This window comes from Thunnus albacares, chromosome 15, assembly GCF_914725855.1.
Source record: "Thunnus albacares chromosome 15, fThuAlb1.1, whole genome shotgun sequence".
NCBI classification, from domain to species: domain Eukaryota; kingdom Metazoa; phylum Chordata; class Actinopteri; order Scombriformes; family Scombridae; genus Thunnus; species Thunnus albacares.
The window spans coordinates 13163002-13185395 of NC_058120.1; the positions used below are offsets into that span (position 1 = coordinate 13163002).

A 22394-nucleotide genomic window follows, 5' to 3' on the forward strand; every position below is an offset into this window, starting at 1 on the left:
CAGTTTTTCCTTTAATTTGTCACTCATCTGTGTATATTTTGGTATCAACTTTGTGTTCAGAGTGTAGTTTTGAATTTAGGGAATGGATCCCTTAAATGGGCTGTGACAGAATTCAAACAACCTTGATGTGTGAAAGAGAGCACTCACAAGCCATATATACATGCATCGTGAGACATTTATAGTAAACACAAACATCTTGTATTCTACTACACACATAATTGACACTCTGTGTGAAGAGTACAAAGCAGAGGCAAACAATCCAGAGTGCGATGTACAATGTAGAGGCCACACGGAGGTCATGTGGTGTTTATATCTGGCAGACTGTTTGGGTTCGAGGGCAGCAAGGACTCAGGCGCCTGGGTGATGAAGGTTGCTGGGGAGAGCTCCTCTCTAATTCTGGAAAGTAGTCATCATTATGCAGCGTTAAAATGCAACTGTCTGATAAATCACATGTAGACACTCATGTTCTCACAGCCAATGCTTTTTCAGCTAAACACGGAATGTGGGACCAATAAATCTGCAGCAGCTTCATAATTGCAAGGATGAGGTACAACTTTTATGCTCATACATTCCTTTAGTGTCTTACCCGGCAGCATCACTGTCAATAAGGTTCTTCTTCTCAGAAGAGGCAGACAACACCAGATGTTGACTGGCGTTCCTATCAAGAAGATGCAGAGTTGCAGTTAAATACAGAACCTCGTAGTGAAAAGCCATGTTTTAACACACTGGTGTGTCTATTCACTCAGGCCTGCAGCCTGTCTTGGAGAGAGGTTACTCTGGGTCAACACAATGCGCATAGACTTGGATGATGCTAACTGACTCGCTTGGGTCGCCAAATGTTATGTATTCTGCTGGACTAGGTGCCAGACCGCTGTTAACATGAATATACATCTCTAGTCTGCCATACCCCCATACATCCAGATCCCCTGCACACTCCTTTCTGAAAATCATGTTACCAGCTGCTCTCTGACCACAAGTGTTCAAAGAACAAAATAAACTCCTAGGGCACGTGAAGAGGGGCCAATAGGCTGAAAGCAAATCGACGTGACCAGATGTTTGTTTCCAAGCACATGACTCTGTGGCTGGGCCTATTTTTACTATTGTGCCCAGACTCTTTCTTCATTCTTTTTAAGCAGCTGGATGGAAAAGAAAATTGGTTAAAGCCTAACTGATGTTTTATGGTATCCTCTTCTGCTGAGAAAATGGCTGTTTAAAACATTAAAAAGAGGGAGGAGTCACCAGAAGTTCAGCCTGAACTACTGCTTGGTGTCACTGCACTTTGTTCTTCAGAGTTAATTGATCCTGAAGTTTCGGTCCATTTTCAGGGATTACGAGTGGATTGTAATTGTATTATCTAAAATGAAGTTAATGAGTGATGAACAAACAACCAGAAATTCTTTACTAAGTCAAAAATAACACAATTAACTGGTTTTAGTACCTTGCCATTTGTCCGTTCATTTTAGCAAAGAGAAGCCTAAGCACTTGTTCCTTCTGCTCCCAAGTGAGATCTGAAATTTCAACTTTACTGCCTGGTCGGTGCGTCCTGCAAAACAGGTGGATGATATCAAAATTAGCCTGAATCACTACGGTTGTACATACACAGGCAGTATCAAGGTGAACCATGATTGATGTTATGGTTTGTTGACCACTGAATGAGTTGCAGGTGACCTGGCGCCAATACAAGAGGAATTAAAAATATCACAAAGACACACACAGTAGTACAAGTCATGGAAATGATGAGGAGAGGACCTACCACCTTGCAGCCGCCTCCATGTCTGAATAGACAGAGTTGGTACTGTGGGGGCTATTATGAAAGTTACGGATGGGTGGAAACTTAAGCCTTCCTGCTGTGGCCTCTCTTAGCCTCCAGCGATAAGCCTGTAGTGCCTCCTTTTTGTATTGCAGCCTGCTGGCCATGATCTTCTGCTTCACCTGAGCCAGCGCCTCATGGAAGAACTGCTCCAGCTCTGTGCGCTGCTCCACAATGGTGCTCGCTAGCTGCTTGATGTGCCCCAACTCCCTCTCCCGCATGGCAAGTACTTTCTGAAGCTTCTCCAACTCTACCTGGCTGGCCTGAGCCTGGGTGCTGACCAGGGTCTTCTCCTTCTCCTCCTCCTCTCGCTTAGATTCCCTAGCTTTTAGTGCTAGGGCCTGCTCCAGGGATGCTACCTTTGCTTTCAGTTTAAATACCTCCTCTTTTTGGGCCTCCATCTGAGCTGCATTCTTCTTTACCATCATCTCAAATGTGTTCTGGGTGAGTAGACAGAAGAGCAAAGCAGTAAAACGGTTGACACCAAGCTCACACTGGAAAATCCTTTCATTTTCATGCCAATATTAAGGTAGAACATAAACAGATATGTGCTTAAGTGTGTGCTGCTGAGTGATTGGCTAAAGCTTCAACAAGGCAGATTTACTCCCTTGACTTACTGTCATCATTAGAGTTAAGATTAATGCACCTAATATTTATTTGTCTTCTAGAACCAGTGCCAGAAACCTGCGAAGGAGAAGCCACTGAATTTGAACCCATGCATCAGTGGAAACTCGCCGCAACCACTGACCACTGAGAAGCTGGGTAGTAGTGAGAAGGGGAGGAGGGGGGTGGGGTGGGGGTTAGGAGCAGGACCACAAGCAAAATACACAGGGTCAGCACAAGTAAACAACACTAGGGGAAAAAACCACCTGAAATATACTGTATGTTCCTCATAACTGAAAGGATTGAAAATGACTATATGGAGATGAATGGTTTCTATCCAGGGACGGCCGGTGCCTAATAGTAACACTGCTGTTTGCTGTCCTATGGTTCAAACATACCTTGTCCAGTGCCAGGGAGGCATTTTCCTGAGCCAACGAGTCCGTCAATTTCTGCAGGTCCTCTGCCTCCTTTATGTGATATTTCAGTGTTTCATTGAGACGGACGTTCTCCTTGAACACAGAGCGCGAGGCATCGTCCAGCTGCCTGAATAGTTGTCAGTACAAACAAGTGAACCACAAAGAAATTTGTCTGCAATTATGATTTTTTTTAAGACTGTCTATTATTCAAGTCAGTAAAGGCTTTGAGAAGATGAGCGGAGATTTGGATCTTACCATGTAAAGCATATCATGCATTTTTACTCTCAGTATCTTGATTCTGATACATAAAATTTAATTATCAGTGTACTTTGGTTTTTAAGACAAGTCGAGTCTGTTCAAAATTAAATCAATTACTGACTCTAAGACCAAACCGGCAGGACCACACCAGAATCAATGTTGATGTTTTAAGAGCTGTAAAAAAAACAAACTAAACATGGCAGCAGCGAAATATACAGAACATCCTACGGCCTCAAAAGTAATAAACTATGGTCTTCCGCACACGCCATACACTCTCCTCCCTTCAAGATGTTCTGGGATGGATGAGGATGTGATCGTTGGCTTAGGTGACATACACCATCATGAACATGACGAATCAGTGCGGTCAAGAGAATAACGTTAGTTCTAATTATATATAGTTACATACATCTATACTTATATGACTAAATTATTTTTTCTTTGTGTTCCGACTACGTGAAGGTGCAGTTTAAAGAATAAAATTAGACTGTAAATTGACAGTGGAAACACACTCACACAATGGCTTCATTGTGGGCCTTCTCCACCACCAGGGCTATCGTTTGCTCAGCTTCCCTCTCCAGGCGAGCCTGCAGGGACATTTACACTTACTGTACTGTTCCACCTGGGACAATATCAGCTGCTAGTGTTTTCACCAACATCTTCCCTAATCTGTTCACGAAAAGGGGGGCAGATCTCCACAACTATCTATCTACTACTTATATCAGTGATTTCACCACATTACTAGTCATTATCATCCATATTGATCAGAGAAGGAACATTTTAGGTGACTCTTGAAGAATTGCAGATACCTTTTCTTTGAAGAATTTGTACTCCATTTTGTTTAGGGTTTCCCTGTGCTCCTTGTCAGCAATATCCATGCTTTCTCTAATCTACAAAATAGAAAAGTAATGGTTATTGGTACCATTTACACAACCTGACAAAACAACATAACCATTCTTAATTGGAAACATTTCATCCTGTGTTTTTTCCCTCACATCACTGAGCTCCTGCTCCATCTGAGCTTTCCTCTTCTGAAAGTCTTTAATTTTCTTCATTCCATCCTGTATCATGTTAAAATCACTGGATTTCTTTCTGAACAGTTCCTTCATCTCATTGATTTCGAGTGTGTAATCTTCAACCTGTTGAAACGGATCATATAATTAGACGCACAAAATGTAACATTCCACACATTAAATGCATGCTGACACTGAAAAAAAGGCATCCACCCATTTACATACAAGAGTAAGTTGCCCCAAAATTCCCATAACTGAGATCAGCTTGTCTCTGTTAGGGAAGAAGATTTTTGTCCCAAAGTTCACTCAGGCCATGTGTCTTTTGCTAGCCAACTTAAGCACAGATCAGTCAGTCTAAATACCTCAAGATGCTACTGTGGAAAAGCCAGTCTGAGCAAAGATGTGACAAAGCGACCAAAGTCACGAGAGACTAGCAAAACATGCACCCACAAACTTGTACATGATGACTAAATGAGGGGTTATCAACCATCAGATTACAACTTTAGGCCTAATTGTTATTCTTCAGATATCTTCAAAATATCCACCAGTGTAAAGTTAAAAGGGAATTGTGTTGCATGCGTCTGACTTTTCCCTCATGCTGTGCAGTAATTCCAGTTGGTAAAATCTTTATGGAATAATTATTTGGATGACTGAGTTTATCAGCACTTGAAGTTTCATCCTGTCTAAATCCTTAGACATAAACCAGGCATTCATGAGTGCCTTTGATGGGGTAGTTTCCATTAGCTAAGTCCATTTTCAAGATGAGCCATTTTATCACCTCGCAATGAGAAAAATGATGTAAGCCGCATGTCTTAAAGTCACATCTTTTGAGTCAACCACATGACAATATTTTTTTCCCCGTTACCGGACATATGTGACATACATGTCTAAAATAGAGATGTTTCATGTTGGTCTAGACCATGCCTCGTTTTTCTCCCTCAGAAGCTTATTGGACTCCATTTTACCAGCATGAAGTAAGAGATGGAAGATGAGAAACAGCTGCTAGCAAAAGAAGGACAAGGGTTTTGTGCTTTTTTGTCAAGTACAGCCACTTGAATTTTGTCATTTCAGTTTCATAGCTGGATCATAGCTATAAGCATCAGAGGTCAGTGAGAATAATAAGGATTCAACATAAGTTCCTTTGGTGTATGTTATGTAAGTAAAGCTGGTATTTTGGAGTTGAGATGTGTATGACATACGAGGTATGGTTAACAAGACCAGCAGTATGAATGCCTATTCCTTACCCAAGCACTTTCAAATTATGCTTTTTCCCACTGACAAAGTTTAAAATAACATTAGACCGTGTTACCCGGAATGTGAGGGTTTGTTGTTCTGTTTTATGGTGGCTTTGTTTGGTTGTTGTTTTCTTACATAATAAATATAATTACACAGAGGACAGCTGTTTAGACACAGTGCAGCACATTTTTGAGATGCTAAGTTACATGTTAAAAGTTGCGTACTGTAAATCACAGCAACATTCTGCTATGAAGAAACTCAACATGCTAGCTTGTACAAGTTTTGTGGGAAACACAAAAGCTCGAGTTGCATTTTTCTTGTGGCTGTTTTTTTGTTTTTTTGAAGAACTCACCAGTTTGTTTCGCTCTTCACGTGCAAGCATCTCTCGACTCTTGAGGGTTTCTTGCAGCTTATTGATCTGTTAAAAATAGATGAACAGCGTGTTAAAACAATCTTATTTAATTGAATCTAATTCACACTTACAGCCTAACTTTACTTTCCGACCTTCTCCTCTTTCGCCGCATCTCGTTTCTGCAAAAAACCAGTTACGTCGATGCTGTCCTTCTCCGCGCGGTACAGTTGGTTTGTGAGCTCCTCGTTGGCGCGTGCTAACTTGCGGCAGGCCTCACGGTACTGCGCAAGGGACTGGTCGGTGACCTGTAACCTAAGCTCCCACAGGGCAGCGTTGGCCTTTGCTTTCTCGATATCCGACTCTTTGTCCGCTTTCGACTCCTGTTTGCCCTCTTTCTTTCCTTTCCTGTAGCAAAACAGAAAGTTTTAACGTCAATGTAGCTAATAAAATGAGTAAGTTAGCGTTACGCACTCAACTTACCCGGCTTTCGCCCTCTTTACTTTGGCGACTTTCTTCTTCGGCATCACTGCGAGCTACTCAACGGCTAAAATACTAAAGGTAACAACAATGTGCTACTATGAAGAGAAGAAGTTGTACGGTAGGTTAATTACCCTGGGGGTTTTACCGTTAACGGTAACGGCAGCAAGCTGCTGTGTCACCTGCTGTGACTGTTTGCTGTTGTTGTTGTCACGGAGACGCTGTAACCGAGGAAACGGTCAAATTTCTCTGCTACAGGCTCGTTTGCAACGTATGGTAACGTTAGGTCTAGTACATAGACGGTAAATAACATAATAATACCAATATATTAATTTATATACAGTCTATGGTCTAGTACATTTGATATATTAGCCTAATGCAGGTCTATTGGCAAGGTATTGTTTGAAAATCTGGTGTGGAATATTAAAGTTTTATGTCTGAAATCCATTTTTGAATCCATTTTTCAACTAAAGGTTTCAACTAGAGGTGTAGGAGTATTCACGTCCAAAAGCAGTTATACCACAATGTAAAAATACTCAATACAGAAACAAGTAAAAGTCTTCAATAATCAGCCAAATATAGGCATCTAGTTTTATTCTGTTTTTACTATGTTTAACACTTTTATTCTTTTATTGCTGTGTTTTTATGTGATTCTATGTGAAGCACTTTGTAACTTTGTTTTGAATGCTATTAAGTGCTGTATAAATAAAAAACAGTTATAATAATAATAACAATAATAATAATTATTATTGTAAAGCATTAAATGTAAAAGTACTTATAGCTTTAAATTATTATATATTATGTTATTGTATTATTACAGATGAATTGAGGTGTAAGCGGCATTTGGATCTTGCAGCTGGTTGTGGAAGTACAGCCAATTTAAACAACTTTTTGAGTAGTTTAATTCAGATTCAGACAACTATATTTATCCCAGAAGGGCAATTCAGTTTCAACTGTCAGGGTAGGTGAGTGGAGCACGTGGACCCAAATGCAGAGACGGTAGGCAGGGACAATTCGATGCAGATATTTATTAATGAAAAAAGCAAAAAGTCATCGGAACAAACCAGAACGCAGGAGACACAGGAACCTCAAACCAAAAGCAGAACAGAAGCAGACAACTTGACAAAGACCGAACTGAAAACTGGACTATAAATACACAGGGAGTGATTGCAAATGAAACACAGGTGAGGGAAACGAGACACAGGTGAGACACATGAAATAATCAAACACAGGAAGTAAAGTGACCAGACACAAGGAGGAAATATTACAAACCAAAAACCAAAACCAGGAAACAAAAGCAACACAAATGAAAGAGCTCCCCAAAAAGTCCAACTAAAAACAGAAAAAGTCTGAGGGCATCAGAAGGATAACAAAAACCAAGGAAGTCAAAAGAACAAAAACACAAAGAGTCCAAAAAACAGAGAAAGTCCTGGTAGGACATGACAACAACTAGCAGCAGCATTCAAACAGAAACATCAACATCAACATGTCAGTGACAACAGGTCAATCCAATGCATTACATTTTATTAGAAATGCACCCATACCGATGCTGATATTGGATATCAGTCCAATACTGACTCAAATAGCTGGATCACGTATTGGTGACATTGCACCGATCTGGTATCAGATACCATTATTTTAATAAATAACAACTCAGTAAATCTATTTATTTGTTACATTTTGTTTTATAAAGTTAGGAAAGCAATATTTAAGTCAAGCCTGATTATGCCTTACACATAAAAGAATGATCCCAGTCTCTTCCACACAGTGAGGCATACAGCTTATTAATTAAACACTGGTATTGGATCGGTACTCGGTATCGGCCCAAAGCCCAGGTTTCGGGATCAGTATCAGGACTGAAAAAGTCAGATCAGTGCATCCCTATATTTTATAAGTCAATTACATGTTTTGTATGTAAAGTAGTGAAGTAGTAACTATAACTGACTAATCTATGTAGTGGAGTAAAAAGTATATTTGATATTTCACTCTGTAGTGAAGTAAAGTAAAAGTACCATGAGATGGAAAAACTCAAGGTCAAAATTGTAGTATATTACTTGAGTAAATGCACTTAGTTACTCTACACCACTGGCATTACCTGGGAGATTTGACTTTCAGTCAACTAATGAGACATTATCAGTTAAACATGTCAGCTTCCTTCTCAAAGCCCTCTTTATCACAGCGCCATTCATTTCAGTACTGGTGATAGCTGCTGTATAGGCTACTAGTGAATGAACCAAAAATAGGTGTTAGTCATGGAAGTGACATATTTAAAGGAGAGGATGACTGCACTAGCTCCAAAAAATGTATTGTATCACAAATGTTTCAAAGCAAGTTTAACACACATAGAAATATAATCATGTGACCTGGTGCAATTACCTTCTTAACAGCAGACAGATTTTCATAGTTCACTGTAACAAATTGCTGTAAAAATAAAGCCAAATTCCAAAAGTAAGGTACTGTTCTTTCTGTATATGGTAAAATACTGTAAATTCTGATGCTCTTTGAAACCAAAACCAAGAACGGACATTAACAGTAGGCTACTGTAAGATTTGACGTAAAATACAGTATTTTCGTTTTCACCACCGCAGTAGTGGAGTGACAGAGGCCACATGCAACCATCAACATCATATAATCACCATTCATCCTCCGTTGTGGAATCAAACCAAAAGGTCAGTAACATCATACTCAGAAAATAGAATTACATTTGTGCATTTGGTTACCCAATTAGTGACTACGTTTAATTTTTTCTAACATTAAACTGGTATAATCCTAGCAAGCACCTGACAGGCACAAGAGAGAATTTTCAGGCAGTTTATCTTCAGTTGGAAGTTTAAATCACTGGTATTTATTATATTCACTGCTGTTTGCAAGTCTAGTTTAAAGATTATTTTAGGATGGCTGTTTTCTCTTGAACTACTCATTAGTGAATACTAACATTAGTCCGGTCTGATCTATACCTACACCTTGTTTATCCCACTTGTATTCCATAATTAATAATAGCCTACTATCTAAAGCGCATAACGATTGAAGTTTATTCAAATATGTAGCAAAGTTGATCAAGATATGTTTGCTGCTGAGCCCCAAAAGATGGAGAGGTTATATTGGTTATCTTAGCTCAACCCAAGTGTGTTTCTAAGCTGTAGCTAGGTTGCAAATATACTGTTGATGCCAAGCTGTACTAAAACCTGGGACATTATAGGTGATTTGTTACATGTTGGAACCATAGACTGTATGGTTGGAACAGAGGAGAACAGGGGCCAGTGGGGGAAAGTAATGCCTAAGAAGACAAACAAGCTCTCAGTGAATCCTCATCACCTCTCTTCTGAAGAACTTGACATCACTTCATTAAGGCAAGTTGGTGTCCTTGTTTAAAATGTTTCTCTCTCCCTTTCAATTGTTTCATTTCTCTTTCTCTCACAATTTTCATTCTTGTTTCTTTCTCACTCAGTGAGAGTGAGAGTGAGTGCCAATTATAATAGAGGACATTTGAAGGCATTACAAATTTTGTTATCCTGCAGTCTGTTTATTCGTGCTTTTATATTTTTAAACAGTAGTTTGCTTGCAGCTCAGGATATTAAAATTAATAATTTACGTTGACCCCCTTTGAAAGGGTATGGGAATTATTTTTTCAAACATACTTGAATGTACTTGGCATATTTGAAAGCTTTTGAATAAATGTTCAGTTCCATAAAGTTGTCACTTGTCTCATCCTCTTTTGTTCCAGATGTTAAGGGTTACACATTTTAAATGTATAACTGAGCTGATCTCATTACTAGACCATTAAGATTGAAGACACATTGTTATTTACAGTATATGTCTGTAATTTACAGTTGTTTTTATTAATATGAATAAGATCAAACTTTTCAGTTGTTTACTGTAACATTTACAGTAAGAAACTGTTCATATAGATTACAATAGCAACACTGTAAAATACAATATATTACTGCAGGCCAAGCTGCAGTATCAAACCGTAAACCTCACATTCTACAGCAGAATACTGTAATACGTTTTACAGCACTTAATTGTTAAAGTAAATTACGGTAGTGAAACTGTAAAAAAAATACTGTACTGTAATTTTACAGGGAAATTTGTTACAGTGTTTGAAAAGTTATTACTAATGACATTAATGAAGCATTCACAATACCAGGACCTTGAAACAGAAGCATCTAAATGGAATTCAGCCAACAGTGATTTTATTGTTTAAATCAAAAAACGCCTATTAGTCACATCATGGCTCCACACACACCTCCTCAGAGGGAGAGATGAATGAATTAGGCCTAAGCCATATTGTTTTGGAAATAAAAACAAAGTTGTTGCCCACTGATATCCAAACACACATCTCTTCCTGGCTCTCTCCATATTGCTCTGTTAGTAGCTACTACAACCCACAAATGTTGAAGTGCAGTTTTATACGACCAGTGTGGCTAGCTACTAGACCTAAATCACATTTGATTGGATGAACTTTTGTAAACGCCCCTGAGTACAGGATGAGTCATCACACATTTGAAACCATTTTACAGGAAGGAAAAAGACAGGGATTTGATGTAAAAATAGTCTGATACTGATTTTTTGACATATATATAGCAAGATATAAATGAACAAATAATACAGGGACATGGGATTAAAACCTGGAAAATGTATTTTTCATTTCATGGCGCCTTTAAAAGGTACTTCTTAGTTCATCATCAAATTCACACATTTTTCAACATTACAAAAAAGTTGAAAAAAAATATATCAACAGTAAAATCCATAAACATTTTGACAACAAGAGACATAACTTGAAAACTAAGCCTCTTAGAGTATGTCCCACCCTTTTTTACAGTCTATGGTCCCAACAATGTTCTGTTTTACTCAGATACTATATATAGTATATTGCACATATACTCATCAATGGATCCTTTATAAAAAGTTAAACTGGACATCTCTATCTCATGAGGATAGCAACTCTTCCTCCTTTTCATTTATGAATCTTTGATCTAACACCTACATACAGTACTGTGCCAGCCTCCTGAAGTATTGCAGATTCAGTACAACCTACTTGTGTATATAATGTCAGAAAATGATGATTGATTGATGAACGTTATAATCTCCAAGAGCACAAGATGATGTTCAACCAAATCATTACATTTGTGAAGCAGGAACCAGCAAATATTAGACATTTTGTCTTGAAAAATGACTTAAACAATTAATTGATTATTAAAATTATTGGCAATTAATTTTCTCTCATTTGACTAATTGATAAATCAGGTAATTGTTTCCATACTATCTGGGTTTAGGACCACTGAGGGAAATCAGCCTTTAGTTGTTTTTCAGCATACAAATGCAATAACCACCAGAACACTGCTGGATTTTTGTTGGACAATTTGCCTCAATTATCAAAAAGTTACCAGCTCAGTGTGACCGTTTATGCTGATATCCTTTTCCTTATTAGCACTTATTTATCATCTTCTAGCCATTGCTTTTTTATCGTCTTGGTTTGTTTCATCATGTATTTCTTTGCGAAAGAGTGCCTGATTGGTGTGAGTTTCCCATGAATTCCTCAATCAATCAAGCGCTGTGGTGGGGTCATTAGATGTAGATATATGTTCTGCTCAACAGCCTCTGGACTGACACTGAATGGCTGTATTTGTCACTTGTCTTGTAATTACATCCTTCTCACGCAGGGCTCTATCAAACAGGATCTGTTTGCACATGATCTCCTCCCACATGATGACATGAGATACATTTGGCTCTTGTCAGCAGTATTGTCCATGTTGTCCTGAAAAGAACTATCTGTTACTCACTGCCATCCCCACAGTTGTTTTTTGCTGGAGTTATAGGAAAACCACCAAGATCAACGCAAAATGCAGTTGGCTTACATGTTCGAAGAAGCTCATCCAAAAGAAACAATGTAAAGTTAGCACAGGTCATAATTCAAACTCAAAACCACTGAATTCTCTCCATCATCTCGTTCAGCTTTTCTGCATGAGCCTGAGCGTGTCCACCGTAGATTATTCTTCAAACAAAAAAGTAGATATCGCAAAAGTGTTGGGTGTAGCTACTGTAAACTGAATCATATAGGGTCGCTTTCTGCTCTGGCATCATGAACAGAGTTTTAAGACTAAATTTAAAGGTAATTACTATGACAGTGAGGAGAGAAAACTGAAATAACCCTGAGCTTTTCAAAGCTGTCATTATCATTGGAATTGTAATGACAAGGTTTGGGTCTCTTCAATGGACTTTTTGGGGTAGGACACCCACAAACATGGCATTCCTGAGGTTAACATCGCAGCATATTAATGATATATTGCACAGTGTAGATTACAAAGCTGGGGTCCCTTCTCATGCTTTACGGTTTCAGTTAACTTGAAAGAAAATACCAAATCTTGTATTGAGACTACCTCTCCTTTAAAACATTGTGTTTGTAATATGCTGTGTCATGTCATAGATAGGCACCTCACACACTGTAAGTACAGTAGCAGTTACAAGACGTCCCAACACGATTTAGCAACCTGTTTTAGATTTTCCAATAGTTTATTGTATGTAATTTTATATTTCAAAATTTTCTGTTGTAAAATCTACATTCATGTGGAATTTTAATAGGGAAGTCCCTATTTCAACAAAATGTAGGTGTGTTGACAACTAAGACATAGTATGATTCATTGCAGGTGGATCAAGATGGATTAACGTTGTCCAGGATGTGTCTGAACATTTCCAGCAAGCAAATATCTTACCATCTTATCTTAAGATTGAACAAACACACTATTCTATAAAACTATTCTTACCTATACATTTTAACTCAGATTTTATCTATCACATTATCACACTGTTAACATGCAACCAAAGACATCTATGGGCACAAGTCAGCGAGAGGTCCTGCACATGTACGCTTTGATAGGGGCAAACGACCATTCTGGTGAGCCACAGGATTGAAAAAAGTAGCCACAGTATTTAGAAAAAAGGAAGGAGGAAAGAAAGTCCAATATTTTTAGTCCAAATTACAGTGTTGGAACAGTGCTTTGCACAGTTGAGTGTCCTGGGAGGGGAATGGCATGATGGGTGAACACTGGTGCCAAGCCCCACCCTCCCCACATTGTCCTCTCCGTGGACTTCCTGCACTCATCTGCCCATCTGCAGGACCTCTGCCCTTCCCTTACCCTCGTGGCTAGGCTGGCCGACAGTTCGGTTTCTGCCTCAGTTACCCGCTGTATGAGGTGAAACGGTATAAGCATATGTTAGGTCAGGATTGGGACAGGGTCAGTTCCCTAGGGATGCTTCAGCTGCCAGACTACCAGCGCCTCTTGTTTCAGATCTCTGTCCTCATCCTGTTGATACAAAGTGGGTGAAAAATATCACAGCCCGGTACAAATCTCAGTTCAAGTGAGGTCTCTGAGTTGCTCTGCCTCTGTGCCCATCCTGCACTAAAACTAGTGATCCTGAACATTTCTTGAGAAAGCATTAGCTGATATGCTACAGCATGTAGTATGATACCATGCCAGCCACCCACCTAAATTGGAGAAACAGCCACTCATGCTTTTCATGCATTCTCTTGTGAAACTTGCCTTGCTGCCCAAATATTTTTCCCTTGGAAAACCTGTGGTTAACACAAGGATGAGTGGGAGTGAGATGATTGCTAACATTCTTTTAACTTTTATGCCAGCTGGAGTGCAGGTCGCATTTGCATATTTTAAGGTCGGTGAAACTGCTGCAGATTTAATGTGGTGATTATTGCAGGATCATGAAAGGGAGGCTGCAGAGGATTTTTTTTTTAATAAACATGCATGATTCATTCCAACCACTGAACATGATTTAGCTGAAGTTGTAATACATAATAAAACAAAACCAAAATCCATTCTACCTGCAATAATGAGCCACTTTTTAAAGTTGAAATATAGTACTTTTGGTGTTTTGTCTTGATGACATGCTGTTTAATGCCGTCCATGCAAAGCCCCAAAGTGTTTCAATAAATCAAAACTTACTTACATTTTTGTAAAGTTTTATTCCAAAATGAATGTGAGCATTAGAAAATTGTAATATTTAAGCTGCTTCAAAACTGTAGTAGGCTAATTTATTTCATAATTTATGTGCCTTTATAACATCCAAATAGAAACTGGAATCACTCCTAATTTAGACAGAAGCCCAAATTTGAGCACATAAGTTGTGAAAGTCCAAAAAGTTTCTTGGTGAAGAAATTTCTAGGGCAAGTTTCTACGCAAGTCCTAAATATACTCATAAAATGTATTTCAAGACCATTTGAGTTTTTTTCAGGGTGAGACATTCATTTTGACTCCTTCATTAACCCCATTCTCCTCTCCCAGGAGAGTTTTGGCTCCAGAATATCCAGTAAAGATGAGGAGGGGAAAAACATAGCCAAAAATAATTATCCTCCTCCTCCTTAAAAAAAGAAGAGGGAAATGCTGTTGGTAGGCAGGTAGTCTCCAGCCCAGCTCCCAGGAGGGGGGGACTCCTGATGGAGTTGGGATGGACCGCTACGGGATTGGTGGATGGCTGCTCTCCGTGTGGCCCCATGCCAAGCCCTTATGTCTTTATATAGTGTAAACAGATGACCGGACAGTCCTGAGAGTGCATCGCATCCACTCTGCTTCTCTCCATCTTCACTGCTCTCTCTTCAGGGCCCAGGTCAATCTGTGAGAAGGCTGCGCTTTACTCCAGCATCCACCAGGGCTTCTTCTCCTCCTCAGCTCTTCCTTTTTTTTTTTTAAATACTCTTGTTGTTTCTTCTCTCCGGTGGTGTGAAAACAATGGCCACGCCGAGCCCGTTTCTCACACTTTTCGTGTGGCTCCTGGCTGAGAGCCTCTTAGCGGAGGCTACTTACTACCGGCACCACCGCCTTTTCCACCACCTCTTCCGATACCGGGAGCATTCCGCCAACACGGAAAACCTCCTCCCTGAGGTCTCCAACCCGGTGGCCGAAGTCTCACAGCCGAGCCACCCCGATATTCCCGAGGTCTTCCACCCGGCGCCTGAAGTCATCCACCACATGCCAGAGGCTTTCCAACCGGTGCCCGAAGTCATGCATCCTGCACCTGAGCCTTACCATACACCTGAGGTTTTTCAGACCGTATCTGAAGCCTCCTCCCCCGTCAACATGAGCCGGGTTTTCTATGGGATCATGTTTGACGCTGGGAGCACAGGCACCAGGATCCACATCTACAAGTTCATCCAAAAAGACCCTGGTAAGTGCTCCAGTCTCTCTCTCTCTCTGTCTGCCTCTAAAGCAATAGTAGGGCTTTGTCCATGCTGCAGGCTCCTACTGTCTGCTTACTGTTAGGTCATTCAGTGTGTGGTGTAAGTAAGGACAAACATGAACCGGCAGAGAGCATGGGCAATACAGCTTCTAAAAGTAGCCTAGCTGAGGTGGATTTTTAATTTGGCTGTCTGACTCAACTGTGTAGGAAGCAGACCTCTAAAACTGTATCTGGATGTAGGTGACGTGCTGCAGTCTAAATATCGCAAGTTGTAAAAGAAAAGCTATGAAATTAAATTAATAGACGCTTCTTTATATACTGAAATATCACAGTTAGCTCTGTATTTTATAATCCGTTCACTGATGCTGACTTTTTCTTTTTTTTTTTTTTTTAGTTGAACTGCCAGTTCTGGACAATGAAATGTACCATGCAGTGAAGCCTGGACTGTCTGCCTATAAAGACAACCTTGAGGAGGTATGTGTGCCTGTTTGCACCATCTTGTATTATTAATTATCAGGTATATTAGGGAGTTGTCACTGTCTGCAACCCCGCCAAACCACTGGGATTTTCTTTGGGTTGGGTTCATGTGATGTAAACACAGTGTAATTACAAAAATGCCTCCTATTGATGCTGTCACTGTTGTCAACTTTGTCCGCTGTATTTACCTACATTTGACTTAAACAAGACTTTGATCACTGAACACATTTCTTAATTTGGTTATTAAGTATCTGTCTTTCTTTCTGTTCTCTGACTGGTCATAATCATTAACAATGCTGCTTGTACTATAACTGATTGCCATCTCTTTCTGCAGGGTGGCAACACCATCCGACAGTTGCTGAAGATTGCTAAGAAGACAGTACCAGAGGAGGAGTGGAAGAGGACCCCAGTGGTCCTGAAGGCCACGGCGGGTCTGCGTCTGCTGCCTGAAGACAAGGCAAATGCTCTTCTGAAGGAGGTGAGGCGCGTTTTCTTTCTGCCCTCAGACAGTTTGGCACAAACACCACCCGTCCCGCCAAGGAGCGGGATGAGAAACCACTAAGTGCTTACAAGTGTCACTGAAAAAAAAAGGGAGCAAGTCTGCCCATTTGGTGGCTATCATGTTGCAAAAAACAGCTGTTGTGGGGTTGTGTGGAGTAACCATATTTGTCATTTGAAGTATTAAATCTGGGCTACTGTTCCAGCCATGCTTGTGGTTGAGCTATCTGTCACTCTAACAGAAAAGACACAGTTTGTCTTCTGGAGACTATATCCCAACAACAGTAGATTACTTGGCTGTGTAGTGTATTATAACAGTATTGTTTTAACACATAGCTAGTAAATAATCATATTGAAATGATGGTACATGTAATCCACAGGTGCGAGAGGTATTTGCTGAATCCCCCTTCTTTGTGCCAAACAGCAGTGTTACCATAATGAATGGAACAAATGAAGGTAGGTAATGTTTTGGTGATTTTTGAGGGATTGTCTAACCAGGTGCTTTAATTACCTCATTCACTGAGGATGTATCAAAGTATACTGCTCTCGTAATTCTTTTTACAAGAGGTCTGTTAGTACAAATAAATACGCCAGCGTGAGTTGCTGCCCCACGCCCAATAATTTAGTGCGATCCTCCACATCACTCATTAAGACACCCTCACTATGTTACGTTTCATCATACAGTTCATTATCCTCACTTTATGAGTGCAATAACTTGACATCTGAGACACTTGTAATTACCTGGGCTGGTCTGCAATCCTACATGTGAGACTAACTTTAATATCAGCCTAATGAAAGAGTTATCTCTGCTACTTTTTCAACACATTTAAATGGGAAAATATAGCAGTGTTTCATATGTCTGTTGTAATCACTTCTCAGGGTTTTACTAATGCAGACATTTTCACTCATGTGCTGTTTTAGGAGTCCTTGCCTGGGTCACAGTGAACTTCCTCACAGGTAAGACATTGCTTGTGTTTTGCTATGGTGGTGTTAGTGGTCAGGAGGCTCATATCTGAGGCTCCAGTGTATACAGAAGCCCGGCAGTGAAAGACTCTTGTCTGCTGTCTGAGGTTATGAGCTTGAATCACTGGCCCCAAACAGGTTGCAAAAACAAGCGATATTTCCTCACATTTTTCACACAGCTAAGATGCTATCAAGTTTATTTTAAAGAACAACCTTTAAGCTTCAAACCAAAAAGGTTTTTTCCCTCTTTGTGGGCATGATCTGTAAGCATGCATCATTTCTGACACTAGTGGTTGTAAAGGTAATACATTCTGAATAAAGTTGCAGTTAAACATGTTGACTGCTTATGGATTGCACCTTATTATACACGATCTACATTCAATTTAATGTCTGCTTGTTTGTCTTTTTATAGGTCACTTGTATTCCAACACAAGGAAGACAGTGGGGATCCTGGATTTGGGTGGAGGATCTACACAGATCACATTTCTTCCCAAGTCAAAGGTGAATAAAAGTCTTTTTAAATAAGTCTTTTTAAAAATGTTGTTAACCAAAAATACACCACTAAACACTTGTTGTTTATCCAACAGAAAACAGTTCAGTCTGCTCCCCCAAGTTACATCGCCAATTTCAACCTGTTCAACAACACATATCAACTCTACACACACAGGTAAATAACAGATTAAGAGGATGCTGTATTTGATTTTGCCCATGAAAACGCAGTTCTGTATAGTAGTAATAAATGTGCTTTTTAAAACATAAGCCGTCATCAAAATTTCACCATAAACCTGTGTCACCATCACATAGCTACCTTGGAAATGGACTGTATGCGGCTCGATTGGCAACTCTTGGAGCATTAGGAGCTGATGGTACAGTATCTACAACTTTTTATCATGAAAATATTTCTTTAATCAATTTATTCAATGGAAGATGGCAAACTGTTTTCTTGTTTTTGTTTTCCTAGGTCTAGATTGGAAAATCTTTACTAGTTCCTGCCTCCCGAAAAAGTTCAGAGAAGATGTGACTTTTGGAGGAACCACCTACAAAGTTAGCGGGATTCCAGACGGTAAGATAAAAGCACTCTGAGGTTTTGATTGCCTCCCCACTGCCTTGGATCCAACAATCCCTGCATTCCTTTCTCAACTCTTGAACACAATAGAGTACAGTATAATACAGTCTCACATGAAAACATTTACCCGCTGAAGTTTCTGTAACCTTGGCGCCAAACGCATGTTTCGTCATCCGTACTCTCTGTCTTCCCTCTTGAACAATTATACTGCAGTCAACCTTGTATTTAAACGAAAAGAAAACTGTCAGTTAAACTTCACAAATAAGGCAGTCACTCCCATACCACAGTCAAGTAGCCAAAAGATGCTGGGCTTGTCCCTGAGTTGTTATTTTTTTTGTGTAACGAGTGGCTTGATCTGGACCGCTCACAATTATGTGGTAAAAATAGACAGGCCAACAGGGCCGCTTTAACTGCTGCTCTTGTCAGCACATGGTTTTGCCGGCACATCTTAGCCAACCAGACCCATGGCACTGTGTGAAACTTGTCCTTCTGGGCTTCCCTTGTATATTATCTGTTAACCCCCCCGCGCCCCCCCACCCGACCCCAAGCTTCAACCCCTGGCTGACCTCAAACAGAGCCTCCAAGCTCTCCTTGATTACATTCCATCCATTGCTGCTTCCACGCACCTCATTGTTTACTAATTTGTACACTCAGTTCATTCAGTACATTCATCCAGTATTTATTAAATAATTATTTGACAAAACTACGTTCACTATCTCTCTCTATGCAGGCTATGCAGGCTATAAGCTGTGCTACTATGAGGTGATGAAGGTCATCAAAGGAATAGTCCTTCAGCCTTACGAAGTGAAAGGCAGCAGTGTTTTCTACGCTTTCTCCTACTACTTCGACAGAGCTGTGGAGTCTGGCCTCATTGGTGAGTGGGCACAGACACACAAAGAGTCACCTTCCAGTGCCATTATCTTTCATGCTTATCATCATCTTACCCACAAAATAGGTATTCATATTGCCATGTTTGTTTTTTCTTCACAGATGGCAGCCGGGGTGGTGCAATTGAAGTCAGGGATTTTAAGAAGAGAGCCAAAGAAGGTAAGAGTTACATGTTATCTTCTCTAGGGTTGGATAAACTTGTGTATGAAACCAACAATCTTACAAGTTATATATATCAGTCTTCTAACCGCCAAATCTTAGAAAAACAGTCTGTGCTCTAAACAGCACAAGTACTAAACTTTGTGTGTGCCCAAACACTTGGCACAATTGTGTTCAATTGGCACGGCGTATCCTGTCAGACAGAATTTATTGTTACAATAAAATGTAACAGATTATTTGCTAAAAAGTTTTATGGAGACAGATTGTAACAAAAATATAGTTTATTTTATAGTAAAAATATGTTAACATCACTATAAAATTTCTAGTATGTGTAACCGATACACACAATGCTTATCAGTTCTTTGTGTATGGCTAACATAGAACCAGATTTATAGCGAGTCAGTGTGTTATATAAGGCTCTTTGTGTTGTGAGAACATTGTCATATGGTCTCGAGGAACAAGTCTGGCTCAGGCTGGGCTGGCAGCTGAGCAGAGGATGTCTGTCTGGCCCCGGCAGAAGGGCACCTGACAGCCACAAACCACCTTGGGGTTGACACATACTGAAACACACATTGTGTAAAAGGCTGTTTAACACCGCCGCCCACCCACAGCCTTATGCTGACCCTCAGGCGTTCTTCTCACACCTCCCTGTTTATTCTACGAAACAAAACAGAAAGGTCATCTTTTAATCATGCAGCACAGGGGTTAGAAAAAGTGTTTTTTATCATAAATACATGGACTCTATCCTGTGATACAGCGAGGTGCCTTTGTCACATGCTTTTTGTCAGTTGTATGTGAAACTTGTGCTAATGTCATGTCTGGTTTTTTGTGTTTGCAGTGTGCAACAAAATGACCAAATACCGTGCTATCAGCCCCTTCCTCTGCATGGATATGACATATATCACTTGCCTGTTAAAGGAGGGCTTTGGCTTCAAGGACAGCACTGTGCTGCAGGTGAGCCAGTCAGAGCAAGGTTACTGTGGACAATGGATGTGGGTGCATGATGAAACTTTTCTGTAAATATGTATTCTGTTTGTACAGTATTTCACAGGACTTAAACATGTTCTTTTGTTAAATCAAAATGACAGGAGAATTGTTTGCTTCTTTGTGGTTTTGATGGATATCCACCTTTCACTCTGTTCCACAGTTAGCCAAAAAGGTGAACAATGTGGAGACAAGCTGGGCCCTAGGTGCAACCTTCGACTACTTCAGAAACCTCAACATCCACTAAGGGCAGCTTGCTGTCGTTGCAGCCGGCACTGAGAGGGACAGTCTGTCACTGTGAGGCTTCCCTTCCTCCATCCACCCTCGATCAGCCTGTCCCCTCACAGACACACCCGGTCCCACCATGCCCCTCCTCTTTCCCTTAACCTCAGCACCCTGCCGAACACTCCGAGAACTGTTGAAAAAAAAGAAATCACTATATTTTTATAAGGCCAGCTATTTCTACTGTATGTCAAGCTCATGACTGGTGGGCTAACTTTTTTTTTTTGTAAAACGTTTACATTTTTGATTCCTTATGGGTGTCTGAGTGTCTTTATGGGTGTCTGAAGTGGGTGTCTTCCTCACCTACATGTAAAGTGTGTAGGCAGTAGTTTAGAAACAATACAGCCAGTCCTGGTATTTTGGTGCTTACTGTGGTCCTGGTGTGCACTGTACACACAGTGGAATTTATTAAGAGATTGGTGCTGGAAGTACAACCATTTGTCTTTCTAAATGCTTGTAAATCAATCTTCTTGTTATTTTAGCAGTAAATTATTTTACAGGACCCTAATTCATTTTCCCCCTAGCCTTAGACAAGTTAGACATAATTGGAAATAGAGCAGTTGACGACCATACAGCTTCTTTTCTTCAGTTTTTGCACATAACACTTTAATTGCAGATATTGTAGCTAAGACATGATCAGTTGCTTTGGTGTCGTCTACAGAGTTGTATATATTCATCAAATAGTGTTGGATTCACCATGAATCAGAGAGTGCAGTGAAGAGATAGCTCTCACAGAGTGTGCTGTATAGCTGTCGCATGTATGATGTTAATGCCTCTGTTTTTAAAGTTCAGCCATTATTGTTTGTTTTGTCTAGATTGGAACAGTCCTTATCAAGCATGGTTAAATTGCAGGGCCCCCCAAATCTGAACCGTATATTAGACTAGCAATGGAAAAACCTTTCATCAAGGGTAGATAGTGTTAACAACATAATCTACAGCTTTTAAATAAAGAAAAAATGTTAACAGACATGTTAAAAAAAGTTTAAAACCTTCATTTGTAGGGATGTAGTTGGTTGCTCAAAAGCAATAATTATATTGAATTCTGTTTGTCATTTTTCTTGTGAACTGTACAAATATTTAAATAACTGAAAGTTTAATAAAGTAGAAAGTTTTAATATAGAGTATTTTAATTACCATTATCAACATTAACTTTCTGTGCATCTGCTTTCTGAGCTATGCCTTTGCAGTCTTTTCAGTATTCAACACGTTCCATAACTACTGCTGTATATACATATTGTAAACTTTTATAAGTGAGATCATTTGACAGGAACTGCTTTTACATTGCAAAACCTTTGTGCTGCACAATTGCTCAAAAATGCCTCTATGTTCATCAGTTGAATAACCTGATGACTGACAGTATGTAAATTTTTATTAAATCCAGTGAAATACTGTAAGTTTATACCATACATGTATGTTTTAATAAAACATGAAAAACTTTCACTGTGAATATTTCTATTTTTTTTTGTTCAAGAGTTCTTGTAATGAAATGTTTCAAGCTGCACTAGTCTGCTCTAGTCTCTTATATAGAAAATTAATTTCAGCTTTGAACTGAACATTAAATCATTTTATTAAACTGTGCAAACATTGGATTCATGACATTGTCTATGACTGTGTCGACATTTTCCACCATCTAAGAATGAAACCCTCCACATATTCTTGTAAAAACTGTACTTCTTGGATAATACAGAACTGTATTTGCAAAACTATGGAGGCTTTTAACATAAAA

The 22394-nt window shown here is 39.7% G+C and overlaps 2 protein-coding genes across 3 annotated transcripts; one reads left to right on the forward strand and one right to left on the reverse strand.

Moving 5' to 3' along the window:
- Positions 1–157: 157 nt before the first annotated feature.
- On the reverse strand, positions 158–6690 carry LOC122998963 (basal body-orientation factor 1-like). The gene is made up of 11 exons (XM_044376018.1): positions 6166–6690; positions 5838–6090; positions 5686–5751; positions 4080–4223; positions 3894–3974; positions 3601–3671; positions 2812–2956; positions 1754–2250; positions 1439–1543; positions 587–658; positions 158–396 (listed from the first exon to the last, which is right to left on the reverse strand). Exons 1-11 carry the CDS (start codon positions 6207–6209, stop codon positions 297–299), a joined length of 1578 nt encoding a protein of 525 aa, XP_044231953.1. The 5' UTR covers positions 6210–6690; the 3' UTR covers positions 158–296.
- A 1207-nt stretch (positions 6691–7897) lies between these two features.
- Positions 7898–22108, forward strand: LOC122997803 (ectonucleoside triphosphate diphosphohydrolase 5-like). Of its 2 annotated transcripts, XM_044374044.1 has the most exons (14): positions 7898–8831; positions 9389–15339; positions 15746–15825; positions 16163–16306; positions 16707–16782; positions 17248–17283; positions 17702–17790; positions 17877–17956; positions 18094–18155; positions 18251–18352; positions 19086–19229; positions 19346–19402; positions 20241–20356; positions 20550–22108. In XM_044374044.1, the coding sequence occupies exons 2-14, from the start codon at positions 14904–14906 to the stop codon at positions 20631–20633; spliced, it is 1506 nt and encodes a 501-aa protein (XP_044229979.1). In that variant the 5' UTR covers positions 7898–8831; positions 9389–14903; the 3' UTR covers positions 20634–22108. The 2 variants fall into 2 exon arrangements, with proteins under 2 accessions (XP_044229979.1, XP_044229978.1); XM_044374043.1 differs by having other exon boundaries at positions 7898–15339.
- Positions 22109–22394: the final 286 nt, after the last annotated feature.